At 36.6% G+C, this 27,003-nt stretch overlaps 2 protein-coding genes across 6 annotated transcripts; both read left to right on the forward strand.

Annotated features, from left to right (window-relative positions):
• Positions 1-2,970: 2,970 nt before the first annotated feature.
• Positions 2,971-4,731, forward strand: LOC136204025 (cytochrome P450 89A2-like). Its single transcript, XM_065995225.1, has one exon. The coding sequence runs from the start codon at positions 2,971-2,973 to the stop codon at positions 4,486-4,488; it is 1,518 nt and encodes a 505-aa protein (XP_065851297.1). The 3' UTR covers positions 4,489-4,731.
• Positions 4,732-7,909: 3,178 nt separating this feature from the next.
• Positions 7,910-26,477, forward strand: LOC136202124 (cuscuta receptor 1-like). 5 transcript variants are annotated; one of them, XM_065992609.1, is made up of 11 exons: positions 7,910-8,262; positions 8,483-8,939; positions 9,723-9,949; positions 10,024-10,393; positions 10,472-10,530; positions 23,074-23,139; positions 23,318-23,464; positions 23,548-23,622; positions 24,077-24,232; positions 24,284-24,457; positions 24,548-26,474. In XM_065992609.1, exons 4-11 carry the CDS (start codon positions 10,275-10,277, stop codon positions 26,383-26,385), a joined length of 2,634 nt encoding a protein of 877 aa, XP_065848681.1. In that variant the 5' UTR covers positions 7,910-8,262; positions 8,483-8,939; positions 9,723-9,949; positions 10,024-10,274; the 3' UTR covers positions 26,386-26,474. The 5 variants fall into 5 exon arrangements, with proteins under 5 accessions (XP_065848681.1, XP_065848680.1, XP_065848683.1 ...); XM_065992608.1 differs by having other exon boundaries at positions 7,910-8,046; positions 8,145-8,262; positions 9,723-10,393; XM_065992611.1 differs by having other exon boundaries at positions 9,723-10,289; positions 24,548-26,477.
• Positions 26,478-27,003: the final 526 nt, after the last annotated feature.

Consider the following 27,003-nt stretch of genomic DNA (forward strand, 5'->3'; position numbering starts at 1 on the left):
GAATAGATTACTTTAAGAGTCCGTTTGTTTTATCGGTTATCTGCTGTTGGAAAAAATTGCTTTTCCAAAAAGCATAGATTTTCTGCTTTAGTAAAAGACCAATTTTCAGTTGTAAAATGCAAATAGAAGGTCACTAACCAAACACCTAAAACTCTCAATTTTTGAATTAAAAAGACAAACATGAGCATGAAAATAAGCAACCAAACACTCCTAAATAAGTTTAACAATTAATAAGACACTTTGCAAACTTTACGGAGCTAATCAATTTTTTGAACCAATTTCAAAGTTTCTTGATACATTAAGTTTTTTTTATTTATTTTGGCCTAATAGACAAATAACCCCCTGAACTTGTCTAAATATTGCAACTGCCCCCTTCAAATTTCAATTATAATAACTTACCCCTCAAACTTGTCCAATTGTAAAATAGAACCCCAAATTGCTGACATGGACTGCAATTGAAGAGACACGTGAAATACAAAAGTTGCGACGCTCGTGGAATGTGATAATCAAATCTTTGGATCCAAAAAAATCAGTATTTAAGTAACCAAATCCCTAATTCTTCAACTTATTCTTCAACCTAACGGTAAATCAGCAATCCTCAATTCTTCTTCTTTTTATTATTCCTATTTGTTTTTTTAGTGATCTCTTGATTCAAAATTTTAGGATATTACGGGGGTGAAAAGGTGTTTATGTGGAGAAATAGCTCCATTGAAGATTTCATGGCGTGATACGAATCCGGAGAAACGTTTTTACGGTTGCTTAAAGTACGGGGTAAAAAAAATCCCAATTTAAGGTTATGTTTTACAATTGGACAAGTTTGAGGGGTTATGTTTTACAATAGGACAAGTTTGAGGGGTAAGTTGTTACAATTAAAAGTTAGAGGAGGCAATTGCAATATTTGTACAAGTTCAGGGGGTTATTTGTGTATTAGGTCTTTTATTTTTTCGAATATTTTTTTTTCCAAGAGGGTAGATATTAAACTTACAAACTCTATTTTTCAAATTAGAGGTATCAGTAGCGTTTACCTGGACCCTAAATGACCAAATAAATTTGGTCATTCACTGTTAGATCTAGACTTATTAGATCTAGGCACGTGCAACACACTTCCACATCCAACTTATTTTTTTTATAACCAATTGATTATATTATTTTACGCAAATTCAATGAACTAATGAACATTTTTATATAAGTTCAATGAGCTATCAAAACACTTTGAAAGTTAGAGGGGGAATCAACCTTTCTGGGCAAATAATATATTAAGCCATAAAATAATATACTATACATCATGCAACTAACTAATGACTAATATTTTTATATCACTCTTTGACTTTTATACCTCCAAACATGTCATAACAACTCCACATTATAAAAATAAAATATAAAATTCTTTCAAATTAAAAAAATAAAAATTAAACTCTAATCCTAAAAAAAAAATCATATAAATACATACATATAACCTTAATTATACTCTTAAGAAATCAAATCAAAAAATGGAATTTATAAACCGTAAAAAATCTAACAAACAGATAGAATGACTAAACAGTTCACTGAGAAAAAGGTTAGAGATCTTACCGTGTGTTTTTGAAAATACATAGATTAAACAGTGTGTTTTGTCAAAATATAAGAACTAATAAATTAATTACCCTTATTTTTATAATACGTACTTTTGGTTTACATGTTGTTGGAAAAAACAGTTTTTCCCAAAAACAGAAATTCTTTACTTTTTGTAAGAGGATGTTTTTCTAGCTATGAAAGACTAACAAAACCAAACTTTTAAAAGTATCAATTTTGAAGTGAAAAAGACAAATACGAGGAAACAAATGGAGTAGCCAAAATATCAACTTGGTGTTATGATTTTACAAAATATTATGATTAAAAAAATTCAAGCCAACAGTCATCAAATAGATTACTTTAAGAGTCCGTTTGTTTTATCTACTGTTTGTTGTTGTTGTTATGGTTAGCTGTTTGTTGTTGGAAAAATCTGTTTTTTTTTCAAAATATAGGGACTCTCTACTTTTGTAAAAATGCTACTTTTAAGATATAAAAGACAAATAAGAGGTCACTAACCAACAGTAGTGTTCACATGGACCCTGATGACCACGGTGAATTTGGCCATTCACCGTTAGATGTAGGCTGATTAAAATCCTAAAGTGGAGATTCAAAGCATCCTAAGGCTTAGATTTAATCAGCCTACATCTAACGGTGAATGACCAAATTCACCATGGTCATTAGGGCCCATGTGAACACTACTGCACTAACCAAACACCTAATATTTTTCATTTTAAAGTAAAAAGACAAATATAAACCTGAAAAAAAAGCAACTAAATACCCTCTAAATATGTTTAACAATTAACGAGACACTTTGCAAAGTTTACGAGACTAATCAATTTTTTGAACCAATTTCAAAGTTTCTTGATAAATTAAGTTTTTTTTTCGAATATTTTTTTTAAAAGAGGGTAGATATTAAACTTACAAACTCTATTTTTCAAATTAGAGGTATCAATAGTGTTTACTTGGACCATGTCATTCACTGTTAGATCTAGACTTATTAGATCTAGGCACGTGCAACACACTTCCACATTCAACTTACTATTTTTTTTATAACCAAGTGATTAATTGATTATATTTTACGCAAATTCAAGAAACTAACTAAACATTTTATACAAGTTATCAAAACGCTTTGAAAGTTTAGAGGGCCAATTAACTTTTCTAGACAAGTTCACTGACAAATAATATATTAAGCCATAAAATAATATACTATACATCATGCAACTAATGACTAATTTTTTTATATCACTCTTTGACTTGTATACCTCCAAACATGTCATAACAACTCCACATTATAAAAATAAAATATAAAATTCTTTCAAATAAAAAAATAAATTAAAAATTAAACTCTAATCCTAAAAAAAAATCCTATAAATACATACATATAACCTTAATTATACTCTTAAGAAATCAAATCAAAAAATGGAGTTTTTCTTCATCATATTAGTTTCTCTTTCCTTATGTTTCCTACTAAAACTTCTTATTTTTCCTTCAAACCCGACGAAAAATCTCCCTCCCGGTCCTTCAAAAATCTCCCTTTTTTCAAATTTCATCTTCGGAAGAAAATCATTTTCCGAATTAGGCCCAATTATCTCTTCTTTACGCAAAAAATACGGTCCTCTAATCACTATTAATCTCGGCTCTCAACCTACTATTTACATAACCAACAATTCTCTCGCTCACAAAGCCCTCGTCCAAAACGGCGCCGTTTTTGCCGACCGACCTCAGTCGATTAACAATCTTATTGTTAGTAACTCCAAAAAAATCATTAGTAAATCATCTTACGGGCCCGTTTGGCGAGCACTTCGACGGAATCTCACCGCTGGAGTTCTCCATCCGTCGCAGTTGAGAGCTTTCTCGACCATTAGGAAGAGGGTTCTCGATAACTTGATTAACGGGCTTGAAAAGGAGTCAAATGGAGGAAATAAGACGGTGTTTGTGGAGGAGTATTTTCGACACGCTATATTTTCGTTGCTAATACTATTGTGTTTCGGTGAAAACGTCGACGAAAATCAGATTAAAGAAGTTGAGGTAGCGCAACTTAAGCTTTTTAAGAATTTCCACCGGTTTAAGCTTTTTATATTCTTTCCTAGAATAGGGAAGTTCGTGTTCAAGAAAGTGTGGACCGAGCTTACCGGAATCGTCACGGGTTACGACGATGTTATCCGCCCGTTGATTCAAGCAAGAACAAAGGAAATTTCGGAGAATTCAACAAAAGATGATGAATGTACTAACTTTTACGTCGACACATTACTAAACCTTCAAGTCCCCGGCGAGGAAGGTAACATCACGGAAAACGACATCGTCGGACTATGCAACGAGTTCGTCAGCGCGGGTACGGACACGACAATGATTGCTTTACTATGGATAATGGCAAACGTCGTTAAATACCCCGAAATCCAAGAGAAAATATTGGAGGATATAAAGAACGCAATTGGCGACGAAAAAAAGAGTATTAGCGAGGAAGATTTAAACAAAATGCCATACGTTAAAGCCGTGGTTCTTGAAGGTCTTCGGCGACATCCCCCGGGATATGCTCCGGCGACTCCCCACGCGGTGATAGAAGATGTGGAATTCGGGGGTTATAGTATACCGAAAGGAACGGCGATCAATTTCTTGATTGCGGATATCGGGAGAGACCCGAAAATATGGGAAAACCCGATGGAATTTCAGCCGGAGAGGTTTATGAAAAGCGATGATGTTCGGAGCTTTGATGTGACCGGAAATAGGGAGATTAAAATGATGCCGTTTGGAGCGGGGAGAAGAGTTTGTCCTGGATATGGTTTAGCTATGCTTCATATGGAATATCTCGTCGCTAATTTGGTTAGGAATTTTCAGTGGTCAAAGGTTGATGGAGAAGAAGTTGATTTGACTGAGAAATTTGATCTCACTATTTCAATGAAAAATCCATTGGGAGTTCGTTTATTTCCTCGGGTTTAATCGAAATCGTATACATTTCCGGGGTTTCGAAGTTATCCAAAAACTGGAACCGACTCTCAGAACTTCAAAACCTTACGACTATCTCCTCATTTTGCTTATTTCGAACAAATAACCCTTCAAATGCCACGTGACAGTTCGTGATTGGAACTTCAAAACGGTCACAAGTAACCCACTACTATCATGTACTTCGAATCACGCATTGTCACGTGACATTTGAGGGGTAATTTGTTTCAAATAGACAAGTTAAATGAGTTAGTTGTAATGTTTTAAAGTTCAGGAGATCAGTTGCAATTTCGGATAATTTCGAGGGACTGTGGATGTATTATGCCTTATTTAATTAATTAATTGCAAAGTTTGTTTTTAATTATGAAGTGTTTTTGGGAATTCTATTGGCAAAAGGATTTCTGTTTATTATAATAAGTTTGTTTCATTATTTTTGTATCATTGAAGTGAAATAATACTAAATTTGTTTTTTTTTTCTTGGGCTTAAATTTAGAACTCTTCGTGGGCTGGGTTGGTCGGACTGAGTTCGGACGGGGTTCAATCGGGCTGCACATTAAAATCATATGGCCAGGCCCATCCCAGCTCGCACCTTTCAAAATTCAGGCTCGGAACGGGCTCAACCCAATCACAAAACATAAATTCCAAGCACAGCGAAACCCAGTCCGTCCAAACTTTTTATGAAATAAAATTAATTTTAAAATTTAATGCTAAATTATATAAGGTAAAAAGCATAATTAAGTTCCTGAACTTTACATGTTTTAAGGATCAAACTCTTGATCATTGATCCTGTTATGAATTTGGCGCTTATTTAACTTTTTCGTCGAGTTTAGGAAAAGAGAAGATCGATTGGGCGATTATAATGCTAAAAATCGCAAAATATACGAGGAGAAGATCAAGTTTGGAAAAATCTACTGGAAATTAATTTCTGTAATTTCTTTTACTTTTACTCTCTATCTATCATAGTCAATAAACTCTTATTTTTATTTGTCTATGTCAATAGGCTAAATCGCCCTAACAATGCATGCCGTCCAAACTCGACGAAAAAATTTAATAAAGCCCAAATACATAACATAATGGAAAATAATTGATTAGAGGCTTGATCCTTAAAACATATAAAGTTCAGAGATTTAATTATAATTTTTGCCTTTATATAATATCCCAATACGTAAAATCGTGAGTTTTTGTAAAAATAATATAACAATGTACTACATCCGTTTCATATTACATGTCTTTCTAGAGATTTTTTTTGTTTCATATTACATGTCATTTTATATGATCAGTACACGTTAAGTTATCTTTTTTTTTACTATAAAACGTGGGTTTACGGAAATTAATTAGAATAATGGACTTATTATAGAATAAATAAATATTAGAATCAATAAATAAGGGGCAACAACGTCTTTTTTTCAATATCCGTAATTTCTATACAACTCTCTACAAAGACATGTAATATGAAACGGAAGAAGTAACTTACATAATAATTTATAATCCAAGCAAATAAAAATTCTAACTAGAATACAAAAATTTAAAAATGAAACTTCTTATTCGTTTTCTAGGTACAGATATAAACTCCATAATTATTTCTTTCTCAAACTGAAACTTAATAAAGTACTGAATTTATCTTTTTAATTTTTTTAAAACTTAATAATTTATTAACTTACAATTAGCTTAATTATAATTATAAATAAACAATAAAAAAATATAATTATAAATATAAACATGAGTTTCGGGTCGGACCGGGTTGGGCTTGGTTTTAAGTTAAATCCCAAGTCTAATCCAACTTATGTTTGGACTTATACGGGCTTGGACTGGACATGACCAACTACTCAAAATGTATATCCAAGTGTAACCCATAATGAGCGGGCCTAGATGGGTTGAGTAGGCCAACGGACCAGTGAACATGTCTAGGCTTAATACATTGTTTGCTGTCTAAACTTGTCTAAGAAGTTTGATTGAGCCGTGAACTTTTAAAATATCCTAATAACCCCCTCAACATGCTTAAATTTAGTTAACTAATCACTCGATTGTAAAGAAAATAAGTTGCATGTGGAATATATGTTGCACATGTATTGGAAAAATAAAGCGACCAAGCTCGGAGTATGAGGTTCTAATATCAAAGAGGATTACAATTGAGCAAGTAAAAACTTGCATGTTTTGATCAATTATGTGAATTATATAATAACATTTCAAGACGCGTGCAACACATTGCACATGCAGCTTACTGTTTTTTTTTTTGCAACCGAGTGATTAATTAATTACTTTTAAGCAAGTTGACGGGGTTATCAGAACATTTGAAGCAAGTTTGGGGGGACTATTGAGATGTTTTGAAAGTTGAGGGATCAATCAAGATTTTTGAACAAGTTCAGAGGGTGGATGATGTATTAATCCGTCATTGAATTTGTCAAAAAACTTGATTGACTCCCTAAACTTTCAAATTATTCTGATAGTCCCCTTAACTTACTTCAAATGTTTAATATCCCCAAACTTAATCTATCGGTTGCAAAGAAGTAAACTGTATGCGGAAGACGTGTTGCACGGACTGTGGAAAAGTCAAATGAATTGACACATAAAAGACACGTCGGACTTGGACGGACATGTGGAAAAAAAGGAAAGTGGGTTAATTAATTTTATTTTTATCGTGGAATCCAATATCTCTTGTTACTTGAGCATAATTTTTAGCCTCCCTTGCTCTAGTTGTAAGAACTCTTCCTAAACTTTTAAACCACAATTAAAAGTTATTATAATCCACTTTACAAAGGGGTATTGATATTTACCGTCCGTCCCTAAATTACTTATCACCGCCCCCATTTAGACAATTCTATCATTTTCATACAAAAATGTCAAAACTGAAAATTTGGATATTGGAGAGAATCGATCAAAATTTGGTCTAGGTGGATGTCGGATCCGTCCGGTCCAGCATCCGCTCAGCCTATGGCCGGACAGATCCGACATCCGCTTAGGCCAAATTTTGGTTGATGCAAAATCGTAAAATTTTTAGTGACGAAAAATGCTAAATCGTTCAATTTTTTTGCGACAAAAGAATGCAAAATTCTCCAAATTTTTATGACGAAAAATGCAAAATTGTCACAAAAAATATACATTATTTTCATGATTTTTTTTGATGAAAAACATAAATTTTAATGTTTCCGACTCGTTATCATCCATTTCCGGGGTTGGGTTATCACATATTAATTATTTTTATAATTTCAATTGTTGTTGTTTGGATTTGTGATTTTGGAAAGAGAATTTTCAATTTTCGAGAAACGCGAAAAAATCCAAATAAAAACGGTAAATAGTAAAAATGAGCGGTATTTAGCAATCCATAGGCTTTCTTTGTGTTAGTCCAAGTCCACGTGTAACGAAACGGGGCGTTTTATTTAGTGTTATTGCTTTTCGTCCCAATCCCCTCCCTCTCGATTTCACTAATTCATAAATCCCAAATCGGAGACCGTCGTTCCTCGCTGCTCCCAGGACCCACCCCACCGGTCAGTTGGTCACCGCTGCCGCTTTTCCTCACCGTCGACTGAGAAAAGGCGTCGATTCTGAATTCTGCAGGTGGTGGTAACATCAATTCTATTATTTGATTGACTGATCTGATTCTGAAGATATCCTCTATTTCTGAAAGCAAAATGTATCCTCTATTTGTCTGATAGTTTATTCATAGAAGTTAGAGGGAGAAGGATTGAATACTTTCTGTAAATTTCGAGCTCAAGTTCCTCTGTTCCTCATATCGCCTCTCTGGAAGCTCTTGCAATCTGCCACTCATCTCAGGTGAGTTTATCTTTCACTTAATCTTGGTTTTCATTGTTCTTTCTGCAAATTGTAGTTTGTTATTAGAATCTGTCAATTGGAGTCCGTTATTTTGTTATTAGAATCTGTCAATTGGAGTAGTTAATTGCACAATAAGGAATGCATGTGTACAATCATGTTTGAATTTTCTCCCTCAGTACAATTAGCTAATACATATTTGATGTTTTGAATTATTCTTCAGTGATTGAACCAGAATCGGAGAGATTAAAGCATGCTAGACAAGCTTCTATCAGAGGCTGAGAAACAGCTATTTGTTTCTAGTGACTGCTCAACCTGGTTCACAGTTACTCTTCTACAGATCTTACGCAGTCAAGTAGTAGTTGGAGGCACAGTTCTAGGACTCCCGCGGATGATCTTCAAGTGCTTCAAGCGAAGTTGCCGTCTACAGGTTGATCTAGTTCACTTTTACAAAGGAATGAACGGAAATTCCAGTCATCAAGTAGAATACGGTTTTACTTCTAAACCTCCTCATAGTCAATCACTCGATAGCTCATTTGCTTCACAAGACGATGAATTGGTTCAAACTATGTAATGTAAATTCAGAAATTCGTAAAAGTGTATTTGAAAGTGTCACTCAAATACACTTAGACAGCTCGTACATGCTCATTCAAAGCTTTTCTCCATATCTGAAGTTGAAGGTATTTCCATTATTTTTCTTTTGCTTGTTACATTTTGCCATCGGTAACTGATGAAATGGTGTGATTATCAAGCGTATTCGTGCATCATTATGTGATAATTAATTAGAACAGGACTCATGTTTATTGGTTCTGTTATAATTAATTACATTGTCCTGCTGCTGCACCAATCATGATAGAAGTTCATTTTTTAATTCAAATTGAACCGTACTTGGAATAATTTGTCATTTTGATCCGTATACTTCGACTTTGGCACATTTGACCCATGTAACACGCAAGCAATCTGTTCCATCTGTTCCTTTATCTCCCTGTGAATTGTATGTTTGTAACTATAGGGACATGATTTTTTCAATTCCAATTGACTAGGCATATTTTGAGTAATATATCTTGATATACCTGTAGATTCCAAAACAACCCTTACTTGTACATATTTCCCTTGGCCATGAACCCCCTTGTGATTTTGGGATGTTTTAGTCATTCAACGTTCTATTTTCTGATTTGAAGTGATGAAGGAAGGACGGAAAGAGAAGTGAAGTTCCTAACTCGATTCAAATTATGGAAGATTTCTTTGCAATTAATATAGTTCTAATCATAGTCTCTTGTATAATTAGAGGGAACAATTAGATTTCATGTTGGTACGTCTATCTAAATGTACATGAGCCCAAAGTGACAAATTTTGCCAAGTAGAAAGGCTAAAAATTTAACATTTTACACTTAAATACGTCCTGATTTTTGGCACATGTTTATCGGTCCTTGTTAGATATGAAAATAATTCTTTACTTGCAGGTGCTTTGGCTGTGTATGTTGCATTTCAAAGTGAAGATATTAAAGCTAGAGCTATAAGGTTTATGAGTAGTATCACGAATTCGATAGAAATGGTGCTGAAATGCAATGTAGCGGTGAGAATCATTCGAGTGCCAGATGGTGCGGATTCATTGAACTGTGGAATTCAAAGTGAGTTGCAGGGTCGGAAGGTAGCAGAAGCCAAAACTTCATTTGAGAACGAAAGAAAGGTAAATGATTACTCTGACTCTTGAACTAGAGTCCTCCCTCAACTTATCCAGAGGAAGCTTAAATGTTGATACAGAAAATGGTGAAGAGAAAGAAGGAATACCAGAATCACCCATGCAGAGGATAGAATCGATCATACAGGAGCAGAGGTTACAGGCTGTAGAGAAAGGCAGTCCTGGTTCATTGAGTCGATTGAAACCCAAGAAGAATCAATTGCTGCCACAAGAGGATATCCATCAACAGAATCAATTGGAATCTGCAAGTTCAATGGGCTTTCTATCTCAGCATTGGGAAGACAAACTAAACCATTAAATCAAAAGCCTGAGGATGGAAGAACATGAGGTGCTCCATAAGGATCAGATCAGTATAAAAGCTGATCATTTTCCGAAATCTCTAAGCTTGTTGCACGATAGCAAATTTATAGGCAATTTAAACCAGGAAAGCCTGTGAGTCTTCTGTTTAGTGTCTTCATAAGAAATAGGTATATTATATCCATCTTAATCTCAACCCGGTTTTTGTATCAGGAATACGAATCAAGCTCAGACTTGTCTGTTGGAGTACCAATGGAGCTCTCAAGGAAAAGGTAATCAACTTTTTTTTTTTCCATTCTTTTTCTGTTCAGGAAAATATAATATTTGACTGAGGGTCAGATTTTACGAAGGAAAAGGTATTAGAATATGTATTATTTATCTGTATCAATTCTGTTATTTATCCCTAGCCTAGAATATAGGCTCAGTTGTTGACTATAGTTGTTCACTACAGAGTGAACTGTATTCTGTATAAATACGATATTTCATATCAATAACAACTCACTGAGAATCACAATCTCACATGGTATCAGAGACCCTAACCCTAATCCACAAATATCTTTCTCCTTCCCCGTCGCCGCCGCCGCGACATCACCTCCAATCTCACGGCCGCCGCCGCCGTTAGCCTCTCCATTTTTTTTCCGATCACCTTCTACTTATCGGTTCAGAACAGAATCGCAATCCCTTCTCTTTCCTTTCCCGTCGACAATAATGAGCACCAACACCGTAAACTCCTCAACCGGCACCCCTCCCAAATCAAACTCGACAATGGACAACACAAACACAAATCCAAATCACCATCCGTCCCTCACCGTCTCCAATATTTCTACCTTTATCAAAATTACTCTCGACATAGAAAAAGGCCATTACCCCACTTGGGCTGCTCTGTTCAAGCTCCATGCCACCGCATTCGAGGTCCTGGACCATATATTTCCTCCATCACCCACCAACCCTTCCGCCAATGATCTTAAACAATCCAATCCTAAGCTCTGGGCTCGCATTGATGCCGTTGTTCTTCAATGGATTTATAGTACCATCTCCCTCGACCTTCTCCACACCATTATTGAAACCGATTCCACAGCCGCCAGGGCCTGGAGTCGTTTAGAGGAAACCTTCTCAGACAACAAGAATTCCCGAGCTCTATTTCTCCAACAAGAATTCTCCAAAACCAAACTCAGTGACTACTCTAATATCTCAGCCTACTGTCAGCATCTCAAATCTTTGTCTGATCAACTGACAAATGTGGATTGTCCGGTTACTAACGATCAGATGGTGCTACAACTTATATCCGGTCTGACTGAGGCTTATGATACCGTTGGAACTCAAATTAGACATGGGGATCCTCTTCCATCTTTTCAGAGAGCCCGATCCATGCTGATTCTGGAAGAAACAGCTCGTGCCCGCAAGACCCCTCCTCAATCTGAACCAATTGCATTGAATGTGTCATCCGCCGAAGCTACGGGTGCGCCGTCGCATAACACTCCACGACCTGCGCATTATCGCGGCTCATCGTCTTACCGCGGGGGCAGACACGGTGGCCGTTATAATCGCGGCAGGGGCGGTCGACACCACAACCGATCGGCTCCGCCACCCCATTATCGTCCTGCTGCCATTCCTCCTTGGGGATATACATACCCATGGGCACCACAACAACAATGGGCTACTCCTCCATGTCCTTACCCTAATTCAGGCAGACAGCCGTCCCAATCTGGAATCTTAGGGCCTCGTCCTCCAATGCCGCAAGCACACCTTCATATGGAATCCCCATCATATGTGCCTACTGATATTGCAGAAGCTATGCACACCATGACACTTGCTCCACCTTCTGATCAATGGCACATGGACACAGGAGCTACCTCGCACATGATAGCTGACAAAGGTACACTCACCTCTTATTTCAATTCGAACCTCAATGAAAATATTATTGTTGGTAATGGTCATTGTATGCCTGTTTGTGGATCTGGTAATGCCTATTTACATGCTCATCCTCACTGTTTAAAATTAACCAATGTTCTGCATGCACCTCATCTTATCAAAAATCTCATATCTGTCCGTCAATTTACTAAAGATAACCAAGTGTCTGTTGAATTTGATCCTTTGGGTTTTTCTGTGAAGGATTTACGGACGGGTACTACTATCATGAGATGTAAGAGTTCCGGCGCCCTATATCCAGTCACCTCTAGCACCCACAATTCAGCGTCATCTCATTCTATCTTCACTGCTTTGTCTTCCGCCGTTTGGCATAATAGATTAGGACATCCAGGGCTTCCTGTTTTGAACGCCCTGCTCAATAAAAAGTTGATTTCTTGTAATAAAGTTAAGGATTCTTCTGTTTGTTCTTCATGCATTAATGGAAAACAAGTAAAATTACCTTTTCAGTCCTCCAACAATTTTGCTTATATGCCTTTCGATTTAATTCATAGTGATATTTGGACTTCACCCGTTCTTAGCTCGGGTGGCCATCGTTTTTATGTACTGTTTTTAGATTCGCACACCAATTTTCTTTGGACCTTTCCGTTAGCTCACAAATCTCAAGTCTATTCCGCTTTTCTTATATTTCGGTCGTATGTTCGAACTCAATTTGAAAGAGAAATTAAGGTTTTTCAGTGTGACAATGGGGGTGAATTCAATAACAATTCCTTTAAACAATTCTGTCAAACAAACGGAATGCAATTTCGGTTCTCTTGCCCGTATACCTCACCTCAAAATGGGAAATCAGAACGTACCATTCGCACCATTAATAATCTGATTAGAACAGTAATGCATCATGCTTCCATTCCGCTTAAGTTCTGGCAACATGCTCTAGAATTAGCAACATATCTTCTAAATATATATCCTCACAAAGTTCTAGGATATCAATCACCCACCAAGATTCTGTACAAATAGGAACCCACCTATTCCCACTTGCGCATCTTCGGATGCATGTGCTACCCTCTAATTCCATCCCAAACATGAAATAAGCTCGAGTCTCGTTCCTTTCCATGTGTTTTCTTAGGTTATCCTTCTAATCATAGAGGATACAAGTGTCTGGACATATCTAGAAATAAGATAATCATATCACGTCATGTAATTTTTGATGAATCAATTCTTCCGTTCTCAACAGCATCTCCACATCGCACATCTCCCCCGCCAACTTCTGTCGAATCGAACAACGATTTCCTACCCGCTGTCCCGTTTCGCACTCACACGACTCCTAATTTCGCTGATTCTGCACCTTCGTCCGCGTCACCCACTTCTGTTGCGTCTGTCCCGTCATCTGCGTCACCCGTCACTCCCTCAAGTCCAACCGAGTCGTCCGTGTCGTCTAACCCGACATCTGGTCACGTCAGTTCGTCGGTGTCATCTGTCGTCCCGTCAAGTACACACCCTTCGTTCGAGTTGTCTCCTGTATCGTCATCTAATCCCAGTCCGTCCGTCTCCTCGTCTGCGCGCATCGCGCACACGCAGTCCTCCGAGTCGATTTCAGCCCTCATTTCCCCCTCCAATACATCTCAAACTTCTGCTGATACAACACCTTCTGCCTCGTCTCCTCAATTACAAATTGTTAACAATCACAAAATGACCACGAGAGCTCAACATGGCATCCATAAACCTCGTCGAATGCTAAATCTATCCACATTAACCAAACCTACCATATCTCCGCTTCCAAAAACACCTTCTCTTGCATTAACTGATCCAAACTGGCTACAAGCCATGACTGATGAATTTGAGGCTCTTATTGCAAATAAGACGTGGGTACTCGTACCCCGTCCAAAATGTGCTAATATTATTCGTAGTTGGTGGATTTTCAGGCACAAAACAAAGTCAGATGGCTCCTTTGAAAGATATAAAGCAAGATTGGTTGGGAATGGTTCCGGACAGTTGGCAGGAGTTGATTGTGGTGAAACATTTAGCCCTGTGGTTAAACCGGCCACTATTCGTGCTGTCCTCAGCATAGCACTGTCTAAAAATTGGAAAATTCGGCAATTAGACGTCAAAAATGCCTTTCTCCATGGGGATCTTACTGAAACAGTTTACATGCATCAACCACTGGGGTTCCGGGATTCCAGGTATCCTGATCATGTCTGTCTGCTACAGAAATCACTATACGGCCTGAAGCAGGCACCTCGGGCCTGGTATCAGCGGTTTGCTAACTTTGTCATACGAATCGGCTTCTCCAACAGCATATCTGACAGCTCCTTATTTATCTACAGACAAGGCTCTGACACGGCATACATCCTTCTATATGTTGATGATATTGTGCTAATCACTTCATCTGACACACTTCAGGCTTCAGTAATGTCCAAATTGAGCTCCGAATTTGCAATGAAAGATTTGGGTCCTCTACACTATTTTTTAGGCATATCAGTAACTCACTCTCCTGGCTCCTTATTTCTGTCTCAGCGGAAGTATGCTTCTGAAATAATTGCAAAAGCCGGGCTCAGCTCGTGCAATTCGGCTACCACTCCAGTTGACACCAAACAAAAGCTCAGTATCAATTCTGGCTCTGATTATCATGACCCCACTGAATTCAGACGATTGGCTGGTGCTCTCCAATATCTCACTCTCACCCGACCTGATATCTCATATGCAGTTCAACAGATATGCTTATTCATGCACAACCCAAAAACTACACACATGGCTTCTCTTAAACGCATTCTCAGGTATGTTCAGGGTACTCTTGACTTTGGCCTCACACTTCTGGCATCTTCTCCTAGTCAATTAATCTCCTACACGGACGCCGATTGGGCAGGCTGTCCTGACACTCGCCGATCAACATCAGGCTACTGTGTATTCCTCGGGGACAATTTAATCTCTTGGTCCGCCAAACGACAGCCAACACTGTCCCGATCCAGCGCAGAAGCCGAATATCGCGGCGTTGCCAACGTCGTATCTGAGACATGCTGGATACGCAATCTGCTTTTAGAACTTGGCTGTCCGATTCAGAAATCTTCAATAGTGTATTGTGATAATATCAGCGCAGTGTACCTCACGGGCAATCCGGTTCAGCATCACCGCACTAAGCATGTGGAAATGGACATTCACTTTGTCCGAGAACGCGTTGCAAAAGGCGAAGTCCGTGTCCTTCACGTGTCATCTCGCTATCAAATCGCTGACATCTTCACCAAAGGCCTTCCGTCAACACTATTTGAAGATTTTCGTAATAGTCTCAATGTTCGCCCTCCGAACCTTTCGACTATGGGGGCGTATTAGAATATGTATTATTTATCTGTATCAATTCTGTTATTTATCCCTAGCCTAGAATATAGGCTCAGTTGTTGACTATAGTTGTTCACTACAGAGTGAACTGTATTCTGTATAAATACGATATTTCATATCAATAACAACTTACTGAGAATCACAATCTCACAAAAGGTAATCAACTTTTTTTTTTTTCCATTCCTTTTCTGTTCAGAAAAATCTAACAACCGAGGGTCAGATTTTAGGAATGTTTAAAGTGCAAAATGTGTAGAAATTTTAATACACGAGTCGAAGCCACTGGTCACTTGTTTTTCTAAATTAAGCCTCTGAACTCACTTTACACAAATTGAGCCTCTAGCTAACGACTATTCTAGCTAAACCATTAGTGAATGGCCCAAAAATCTTTATAACTTTTATTGATGAAGTTCATGATTTTAGTTTTCACACTCATTAAGCCATTCACTAACGTAACGTTAGTAAGTGGCTCGATGTATGTGAGAATTGAAGTTTATGGAAATTAAAGTTTAGTATGTTGTTAAACAGGGAGTCAATTAAAGTATATAAATGATATAAAGACAATGGAAAATTATTTTCATGCAGCAAACAAGGGAAATATAAGAATTATCTTTTTGGACCACAACCTTTTATTTAAGAATTGTGTGAACTCACTTTGCAATTTCTCTCAGTCAATAATGTTATTGACACTTTCTCCACCATCAATCTTTTCTTGATTTCGGAAGAAATAATTTTCAAATATGCATATTTTCCAAATAAAGAAATTGGAAAATTATTTTTTCAAGACACATAAAAGAATAGTTTAAATGGTAAAATGTATTAGGTTACAGAATTTAGAATAATTGATAATGGTAAAATGTGGCTATAAATGGTAGAGGTGTTTATAGATTGATTAATTAATTTGTAAGAGAATTAAATTAATATAATGTCGAAGATGATTATTATTATAATTATGATTATGATTATGGGATTAGTGAGCATTTAGGAATGACTTTAAGTTAAAGGATTAGACCTCAATTGTACAAAAATATTCAAATCTCTCTGAAAATAAATAACAATAAGTCTATTAACTTTTTTTTTTTTTTTGAGCAGAGTCTATTAACTTATTTAGCAGGTAAAATGTATTTTGAAGCCTTTGATTTTTTAAGTTTTAGTGTATTAAATTTTGATCTTTTATTTAGATGCATAAAGCTTCTAATAATTAATATTTGGTTGTTATCGGGGATGGAGCCAGCTCAGGGTTCAAGGGGGAGAGCTCCCCGGCCATCGGCTCCACCCTTAATACCTGTAGTTCCGTTCCTTGTAGCCCTCCTAATATTAGTTTATATATACTTTATGTACTATTATTTCAATCCTTAATGGTAGATGAGATGGGTTAAGAGGTCATAGATTCAATTGCCACCAACCTTAATTTATTTTAGAAAGTTTTTATTTATTTGAACTTCATTTTTCAATAATTATAAAATTATGTTACCATTATTAATTAATGGGTAATGATATATACAATCCTTAGGGCTGTATATTAGCATTTAACATTAGCATTTAATAGGGTAGTATATTTATGTGTATTTCTAATATTTGTATATATTATTGTATTGAACTTTTGAATAAATTAAATACAATTGTATACTTCCAATATTTACATTAATAGGTTTTGTTGTATTTAAAATTTCAATGTAATAATAAATGTAAGTAATACACTAATAAATATAAATATACTATCCTATTAAATGCTAATATACAGCCCTAAGGGCTGTATATATCATTACCCTTTTTATTATGTATTTTTATTAAAAAGATAAATTTTAATTTATGAAAAATATAAAATTTCAAAATTTAAAAATCGAAAAATATAAAAATGTTATAATTTTTTTTAGAAACTAGCATTGAACTAGTGAAAAATACAGGATTGGTCAGTTGGAGGGTCGATGTTACACGTATATGTGTAATTTTTTTATTTTTTTTGCTAAATCGAACTTGTTCAATTTTTTTTTTTTTTTTGTACATACATGTTATTATCTGAATGTTCAAAAACCAATTTTTAAGTATAAATATAAAACTTTTCAAAATTATTCTATATTGTGTTTAAGATTATTAACATGTAAAAAGTTGTGTGTCTAATAGAAAAATCGGATTTAGGGGAAGGCCTAATAGGTAAAAAAAGTTAGAAATTTGGATTTAAGAAGGGTTTAATATGTCAAAAAATTCGAAATTTGGATTTAAGGAGCACCAATAGACCCTAAAAAAAAAATAGAATTTTAGATTTAGAGAGAGACTAACAGACTAAAATAATTAGAATTTTGGATTTAGAAAGAGTTTAAGAGGACATGAGCTAATTTTAGGGTGCTAATTCAATATGCCATCAAAATTTCTTGGAAACAGAGGACGGGAACCACTAGAGCCTCAAATTTTGTGGAGATAGGAGGGATTGAAACTACATATGGTCATGGTATTCTGGCAGTCGGAAGGTCTCGAATCTCTCCCTATATGCATTGCATTGAACTAATAGAAAATTAACTTAACTCCAAACGGTTAAAATTAGCTTTCGCTCTGCCACTAATTATTACTTTTCTTTAATTCGTCAGATGTTAACTTTATGATATAAAAAAAATTCCCATTAATATCTGACTATTTCTATGGGGGAACCACGTGATAAGTTTCTTCTTCTTGTCAGTTATCTCTTTGGCCCCTACACTCCTAATGATTCAAAAATCTTACATTAAAATCTAAATAAAAGCAAATACACTAAAATACAAATATATTACTATATTTTTACTCAATTTCAGAAATTTTGAACTTGATATTCATTTGGAATTTGACATGAATCACATGGAGTTCCCCGTGAAACTTAGTCTATGCCAAAACAACTAACATTCACATTAGGGTAAATAATTTATTAGTATTTTAGTTTTTATTTAACACACTGTTTAGTTTTTCTATTTTGAAAAGTACATTATAAGATCCTTAGTTTTTTTATCGATATTAACTATTTGGTCCTTCTACTTATTTTATTTTAGATTTTTAACCGTTATATTTGGCATAAACAAAAGATGAAGAATATATACTCCTTCTAAATAAAAGATAAAGACTAAAAGGTCACCCCTAGGGTTACCAACAACTAAGGAGCCCTAGGGATAAAATAGGAAAAGCATAAAGATAGATATTAGGGTAAATAAGTTCAATGGCAAAGAGGTAAATAGTAGAGTGGCAAAACAGTAATAAGAAGGTGGCAGATATTGTCCTCAACAAGAAGAACTTGGGGAGGAAGTATTCTCCAGGTCCGATACGCCCCGCGTGGCCTCCCTCACGCCCCGCGTGGATGTGTCCCTGAACTTGGTGTTGCTGGCTCGAACTCAAGACGCGAGGCGCCCGATAGATTACGCCCTGCGTCAAGATTACGCCCCGCGTCGTGCGACCTACACCCCGCGTACTCGACCTCCTGATCTGAACTCTCATCCGAGGTTGGCTCCACGTCCCGCGCCTCGCCATACACGCCCTGCGTGTATGACCTCCTGGATGGTTCCCACGACTTCGAGTCCTCCACGCCTCGCGTCCCAGCGGACACGCCCCGCGTGCTCTGTTCTTCGCCCTTTCCTTCCTCCTTCTCGGTTAGCTTTCTACGGATCCCATCCTTCAACTCCGGTTCAATCTTTAGGGACCGGATGCCCTCATCATACTCTCCTTCTTTAGAGGAGTTGGGCCCCAACTCAATGTTAGTACGAAGGTGACTCTGCCTCAAGGTTGATGCTCCGCTCTCCCCACTAGCAATGCTCGTCTCTTGGGTCGGCTCACCCACACCTAACAACCCGACGGGCTGCTCAACACAGGTCCCTTCTAGCGGCGTCGGTTCCCGGCTAGGGTATGCAATCAATGCCGCTTTCTTTTCTTCCTTAGTCGGACCCATCAACGGTATGAGAATATACTTGACCCCATCTTTGAAGATGGTGTACGTGTTGTCCCGTCCCGCATGTGAGGCGTCACGGTCGAATTGCCAAGGCCTCCCAAGAAGCAAGTGATACACATCCATATCAGCCACATCACACATAACCTCATCATGGTAGGCCCCGATAGAGATAGGAACCTTGCACCGGTGAGTGACATTGAGCTTCTCCCCCTCTTTGATCCAGCCCACTCGGTATGGCTTCGGGTGTGGCTCGGGTACTAAGACAAATTTGCTCAAGGCGGCTTTGCTAAGGATGTTCTCTTGGCTTCCACTATCAACGATCATTTCACATTTCAATCAGTGGACTAGACCTCTAGTCCTAAACAATTGGTGCCTCGGGTCATGCTCTTGTTTAACCGACATCAATACCCTCTTCACTACATGGACCTTCTGCTCATCCCCGGATGATCCACTATCAATGGGCTCACAATACAACTCATGATTACCTCCATAATCACCATCATCACATCGCTCAACCATATTAGCGCTCCTCCTCCTTGGACACTCATTCGAACGATGGCCCGGTTCATTGCATCGGAAACACTTAAACGGAGCCGGTTTTGTGTACGGGTTGTTGCCCTTAGGAAGGGTGGCTGTCCTAAAGGGTCGCACATCTCCGCTAGGTGATTTTCCCCCACTCAAGATCTTGGTTCCACTAGAACTAGCACCACATTTATCCTTGCCCACCTCTTTGGACTCTTCCCCCTCTTCACAAACTTCCTCAATTCTCGGCCTCCGGTATCCGTCACGTGCCCTAACATTCAATTGAGACTCGGCCTTCAAAGCTAGGTTCCTTGCATCTTGAATCCAGATTACCATTTGTGTCCCAATTCTGTCTTGAATATTATACCGTAGCCCCTCTAGATACCTTGAAGTCTTTTGGCTTTCGGTTTCCGACAAGTTAGCCCTTGCCGAAAGCCTTAAGAACTCCGAAGTATACTCGTGCACGCTCCTCGGTCCTTGTGAGCAATTCCGGTAGGAGCTGTAAATATACTGCTCGTAGTCGGGTGGTAAAAACCGCTCTCTCATCATCGATTTCATCCTCCTCCAAGACCTAATCGGTTACCTTCCTCCTCTTCTCCTCTCTTCCTTCACATTATCCCACCATACCGAGGCTCCCCCTTTCAACCTATATGCCACTAACCGAACTCTCCTATCTTCCGGTATCCCCGCATAGTCGAAGAACCTCTCCACCTCAAGCAACCAATCAAGGAACCCCTCAATGTCAAGTTCCCCTCCAAATGAAGGTAGATCAACCTTGAGTTTGAAAGCATCATCCCTATCATAGTGTCCTCCATACTCCCCTCTCCCATTCATTCCGCCTCTATATCCGCCCCTATCAATAGCATGACCCCCATACGGATCATTCATCCCATAGTTTACCCTTCCGTGACCACCTACATCATCATCATTTAAAATATCCAAATTCCCGGCACGCACATGCTCGGGACCAACAACATCATGCATAGTCATACCATTCATATGTCTAACATCCAAAGCATCATCATCCATTCTAATCCCTATAGTTCTAGCAATTTTAGGCATCTCAAAATCATCAAATAGATCTCCATCGCTCAATATCAACGTTTCTAACGGCTACGGGATTAGTACATCTTACCTCTTGAACCCGAGGGTTCTTTCATTGTGGTGCTTGGTTTCTCATAGGAGGTGGCGTAGGGTGTCTATCCGGTGGTGGCCGGATTGTATCTTCATTTCTCCGGTGAGGGTCTCCGGCGGGTTGAGTGTGGGTACTTCGAAACTCAAGAGCAAGTCTCTCCATGGCAAGGAGTATGTCTCTTCTACCCGCTTCTTGCTTCTCTTCAAGCTCTATCATCTTATCATTCATTGCCTTCATATTTGCTTCCATTGCCTCAAACCTTTGGTCATTGGCTCCCATGGCTTCGGTGGTGATACGTGGTTGAACCATTTCCGAGAAGAAGTCTCCGGTCAAGGAAAACGACTCGGCTCTGATACCAAATGATGTAGATTAAAATCGACTGGAGGTTTTAATCGTAAACCAACAAAGATTACAAACTTCTCAAGCTTAACTTGAAGGTTGAATAAACCCAAAAAGGAATGAATCCTTGCTCCAATGGAGGCTTCAAAGTATAATATTCATCAAAATTACTCAACATTACAAAAGATGGAGAATATATACTCCTTCTAAATAAGAGATAAAGACTAAAAGGTCACCCTTAGGGTTACCAACAACTAAGGAGCCCTAGGGATAAAATAGAAAAAGCATAAAGATAGATATTAGGGTAAATAAGTTCAATGGCAAAGAGGTAAATAGTAGAGTGGCAAAACAGTAATAAGAAGGTGGCAGATATTGTCCTCAACAAGAAGAACTTGGGGAGGAAGTATTCTCCAGGTCCGATACGCCCCGCGTGGCCTCCCTCACGCCCCGCGTGGATGTGTCCCTGAACTTGGTGTTGCTGGCTCGAACTCAAGACGCGAGGCGCCCGATAGATTACGCCCTGCGTCAAGATTACGCCCCGCGTCGTGCGACCTACGCCCCGCGTACTCGACCTCCTGATCTGAACTCTCATCCGAGGTTGGCTCCACGTCCCGCGCCTCGCCATACACGCCCCGCGTGTATGACCTCCTGGATGGTTCCCACGACTTCGAGTCCTTCACGCCTCGCGTCCCAGCGGACACGCCCCGCGTGCTCTGTTCTTCGCCCTTTCCTTCCTCCTTCTCGGTTAGCTTTCTACGGGTCCCATCCTTCAACTCCGGTTCAATCTTTAGGGACCGGATGCCCTCATCAAAATATTACATAGTCATTAAGGTCCATGTGATCAAAACCGATTGGAGTTATTATTATTGACCCACTCGAAACCGGAATAACCCCGATTTACTAATTAAACCAGTGAACTCGGATAGCCTTGGTTTACTAATTAAATTGAAAGATCTCACATTGAATACACAAGCTTTTTAATGAGCAATCCATCCTTATATAATTATGCGCAGTTGTTAATAATACAATCAGGTCAAGTTAAAAAAAATTATCAGATTTTTTTCCTTTGAAAAAATATTAGATTCATGTAAAAAAAATATTTCTATTCCATAAATTTAAAATCATATGATTACACACCAATAATAAGCTTAATGTATAAATTATTTTAAGCTACTAAATAAATATTTTTTATTTATTAAAAACATATAATATCAAGTAAAATATAAAGAAATTGATAAAATTTAAATCATATATAATATATACTATTATTTATGATGTGATTTGATTCAACACAATCCGAATAAATCGATTGATTCTATTAACCCTAACCTAATATGTCCCTCACGCTGCTCTTAGGTAAAAGAATTGAACTCTCCACACAATTCTATTAACAGCGTACAACTTTTAAATAAGCTTTACAACAGATTGAGTTTGTTACAACATGATATCTCTAATTCAAAAATAGAGGACCAATTCAAGGTCTATCTTAACTAATTAGGAATTGACACTATTAACCTTATATATATGATTGGGCCTTAATTATAAGCTCGAGCTTTTAGTTCAATCGGTTCCTTGACATTAGGGGCTTTAGAGTTATAAAATAGGAAAGTTGAGGTGTGTGATAGGTTCAACTCAAAGTTGTGGGCGACAAAAATTGGATGGTGAAATCATGTATTTAGTCTTTCAAAGTGTGAGTTCTGATATAATTAATTATATTTGCAGATTTAAGAAACCTACAAGAGTTGGGATTGAGTGTAAATAAAATCACTGAACTCATAGTATCAAAAGGTACACATTCATTCAACACTTAGTTTCATTACATTGTTGATTTATATTCATTTATAAATGTGAGGTGAAGAATTCCTTAATACAACGATAGATGATTCCTTAAATCTTGAAAAATAAAAAAATTCCATATATATATATATGATGTTGATTTATATTGATTTATAAATGTGAGGTGAAGAATTCCTAAAACTGAACAAGTTGGAGAATCTTGATCTAAGTTGGAGTCGCTTCAGTAATAATATCTTGTCATCTCTCAATGGACTTTCATCTCTCAAAACTCTTGATATTAGTTACAACAATTTGAAAGGACCATTCCATTTCAAAGGTTAGTTATAATTGGTTAACCAATTTAACAAGTAGCTATTTCAAACAATTTTAATTAATATAACCAATTAATTATATTTGCAGAATTGGATGGTTTAAGCAACCTACATGAATTAAAGTTGAGCGGAAATGAAATCAGTGAATTCATAATATCAAAAGGTTAAGGTTTCCATTCAACACATGTTTCTTTACATTTTGCAATCAATTATTCAATATTAACACTGAAAAATGTTTTGCATGGTGCTGGATATTTTCTTTGGAAAATATAAATTTAATTCTTAAACCTTCCCTATTGAACTTTAATTCAAAACATAAGTTTTGTCTAATGTCTCTAAATTTTATTTTTATTCTTGGAAAAACAACAACCTAACAGTTGAAATTATTTTGATTTTAATAGATTATATTTTATCTTTTACTTCAACATCAAATTTTTTATCACTCTTTTTTGTTACATTGGGTTTTTGCTTGGCAAATTAATTAATACTAAAGATATAATTAGGTTAAAATAATGTTACTCATTGTGCATATGAAAAATGCTCAAATTCTTTATCTTGAAGCTTCAAATTGTTCTAGGTTTATGATTGAAAAACTTTTTTTCTTCACGGAGTTGCAGATCTCAGAGGTCTATCCAACCTCAGTACTTTTTATTTGAATAATATGACATCAAAAGATGAAATAAGCAATCTTCTACGGCCACTGGAGGAGTTTCCAAAGATAAAGACTGTTTCTCTATGCTTTAATAATTTCCAAGGACAAATATTTGGTGAAGGTACTTTACAACCTTTTAACTTCATAATTTCTTTCATTTTTATTTTCACAGAAATTGTTTTTTCCTTTAACAATGTAGGATCTATTTTCGAAAGTTTGGAACATTTGTACTTGAACGATTCTATTGTTGATAACAATTTTTTACAAAGCATTGGAACAATGAGAACCCTTAAAACTTTATCATTGGAAGGATGTGGACTCAGTGGCAACATACTTACTTCTCAAGGTATATATCATCACTTATATTTTTTGTTTTTTTTTTCCATAAGTCATGCATTTCAACTCATATATTTGCATTTGCATAATTTCTTATTAGGATTGTGCCAATTGAAGCATCTTCAAGCACTTGATCTATCAGATAATGATCTTAATGGAAATATACCTTGGTGCTTGGCCAATTTCACTTCCCTTCAATATTTGGACCTCTCTGAAAATCAATTCAATGGAACGATGTTTTCGTCTCCCTTACAGAGTTTAACATCCCTCAAATATCTAAGTCTCTATGGCAATCTCTTCCAAATCCCAATCTCACTGACTCCACTTTTCAACCTTTCCCAACTCAAATCATTGATTGTTGGAAAAAATTTGATATATGCAGACATAAATGACTATAATTTGATTCCAAAGTTCCAATTAGAGTTACTCAATTTTAATGGCTATTACGTTGGTTACGGTGACGTTGGAGCAATACCCAAATTCCTATATCACCAACATAACCTACAATGGGTGGTCATCTCGAACATTAAATTGAGAGGAAATTTTCCACATTGGTTGTTAGAGAATAACACAAGAATGAACGCTCTTTATTTGAACAACAATTCTCTTTCTGGGTCTCTTCAACTACCAACTAATCCTCATGTGAATTTGAGTTTCTTGGACATTTCTGATAATAGTTTCATCGGTTATATTCCTTCAAAAATTGGAGTATACTTTCCACGATTGGAATCATTAGATATGTCTAGAAACGAGTTCAAGGGTAACATTCCAGATAGCTTGTGTAACACTAGCGTATATGATTTGGACATGAGTCGAAACAATATATCAGGAAGAATACCAAAGTGCATGGGAAATATGTTTGAACTTAGAATTTTAGATCTCTCAAATAACAATATTTCTGGATGTCTACCTTTCAACTTTAGTTCACTCATTCAAGTAGTCAAACTATCCAAAAATAGGCTACAAGGATCATTGAACCATGCCTTTTATTATTGCTTTAGTCTAATAGTGTTAGACCTTAGCCACAACAATTTATCAGGAAGCATTCCTTCATGGATTGAGCGAGATTCTCAATTGAGTTATATTGTCTTGGGACATAACAATTGTCAAGGGGAAATCCCAATTGAACTTTGCAAGATGAAGCAATTAAGTTTGCTTGATATTTCTCACAATAGAATTTCTGGCCATATGATTCCATGTCTAAATTTTACAAGCTATTGGGATTTGAAACAAAGGTTTATTTCAATACCCTTGGAGTTTACAGTGAAGGGTTTTACATATTCATATGATAGAAAAATTCTTGGTTATATGTCAGGAATTTTGTTATCAGTTAACAATTTGATAGGCCGGATTCCTCTTCAAATTGGAGATCTTAGAAATATCAAAGTACTAAACTTTTCTCACAATAGTTTGAGCGGAACAATTCCTCCAACATTTTCCAATTTGAAAGAAATTGAGAGCTTAGACCTTTCACATAATAACTTACAAGGAACAATACCTCATCAGCTTACACAGTTAACCAGTATTGCAGTTTTCAATGTGTCGTACAATAATTTATTCGGTCGAACACCGAATAATGTGGCACAATTTGCAACATTTGATGAAAGTAGTTACAAAGGAAATCCTTTTCTTCGTGGTTGGCCATTGCTGAAAAGTTGCAATCCTCCAAAAACAACTTCAAGTGACAATGAAGAAAGCAACAATAGCTTCATTGACATGAAGTCTTTTTATGTGACCTTTGGTGTAGCCTATGGGATGATGTTGTTAGTAATAGTTGCAGTTTTGTGTATAAATCCATATTGGAGAAGAGTTTGGTTTTATTATGTCCAGATGACTATTGACAATTCCTACTATTTTATCATTGACAATATTCCATTTTTGTCAAGGTTTAAGTTTCCTAAATTTTGTCGAAGGATCTACAAATATGTTCGGGATTGAATAACTTGAACATATACATCATATGTAATCTGTGCTTTTGAAATATATGTACAACTTCCCAATTTAGTTTTCTTTTGTTTTAATGGTAAGGAAAAAGTTATGTCCTTAATAGATTTTATATGACTCATAGCATGAAAGTTAGAATTGTCTGGATGCTAGAAGTATTACAAATTCTGAATTAGAATCAGATTATAATGAAAATTACATATCTAATAACCCGAATGATCGTATTTCTAACTTTCTTTTATCTCCCAAACCATAAAAAGTAAATGACCCAAAAAAAATCTTAAGAAAAGGAATAAAATGGATGTCTTGAAAACCCAAGATGCAGTTAATTTACAACTTCAAATAATAAAAGTGTGTTTGTTTCATCTTTTCGAAGGAGCATTTAACGTTTCACTCCAAATCACAAGAAATATAGCGTTTGGTTAGGTTAATAGAACCACAATGTGTAGCATTTTCTCTGAGCATTTTGGAGCGTTTCACGAAAAGCTTCTATTTGGAGTTTTTCATAAACAGTTGTTTGTAGTTATATGTTATCGAAATTATCCTTCTTATTTCCACAAAATATGTTTATTCTTTAACATTATTTATATTTATACAATATAATTACCGTAA

Source organism: Euphorbia lathyris, chromosome 8 (assembly GCF_963576675.1).
Source record: "Euphorbia lathyris chromosome 8, ddEupLath1.1, whole genome shotgun sequence".
In the NCBI taxonomy this organism is placed as follows: domain Eukaryota; kingdom Viridiplantae; phylum Streptophyta; class Magnoliopsida; order Malpighiales; family Euphorbiaceae; genus Euphorbia; species Euphorbia lathyris.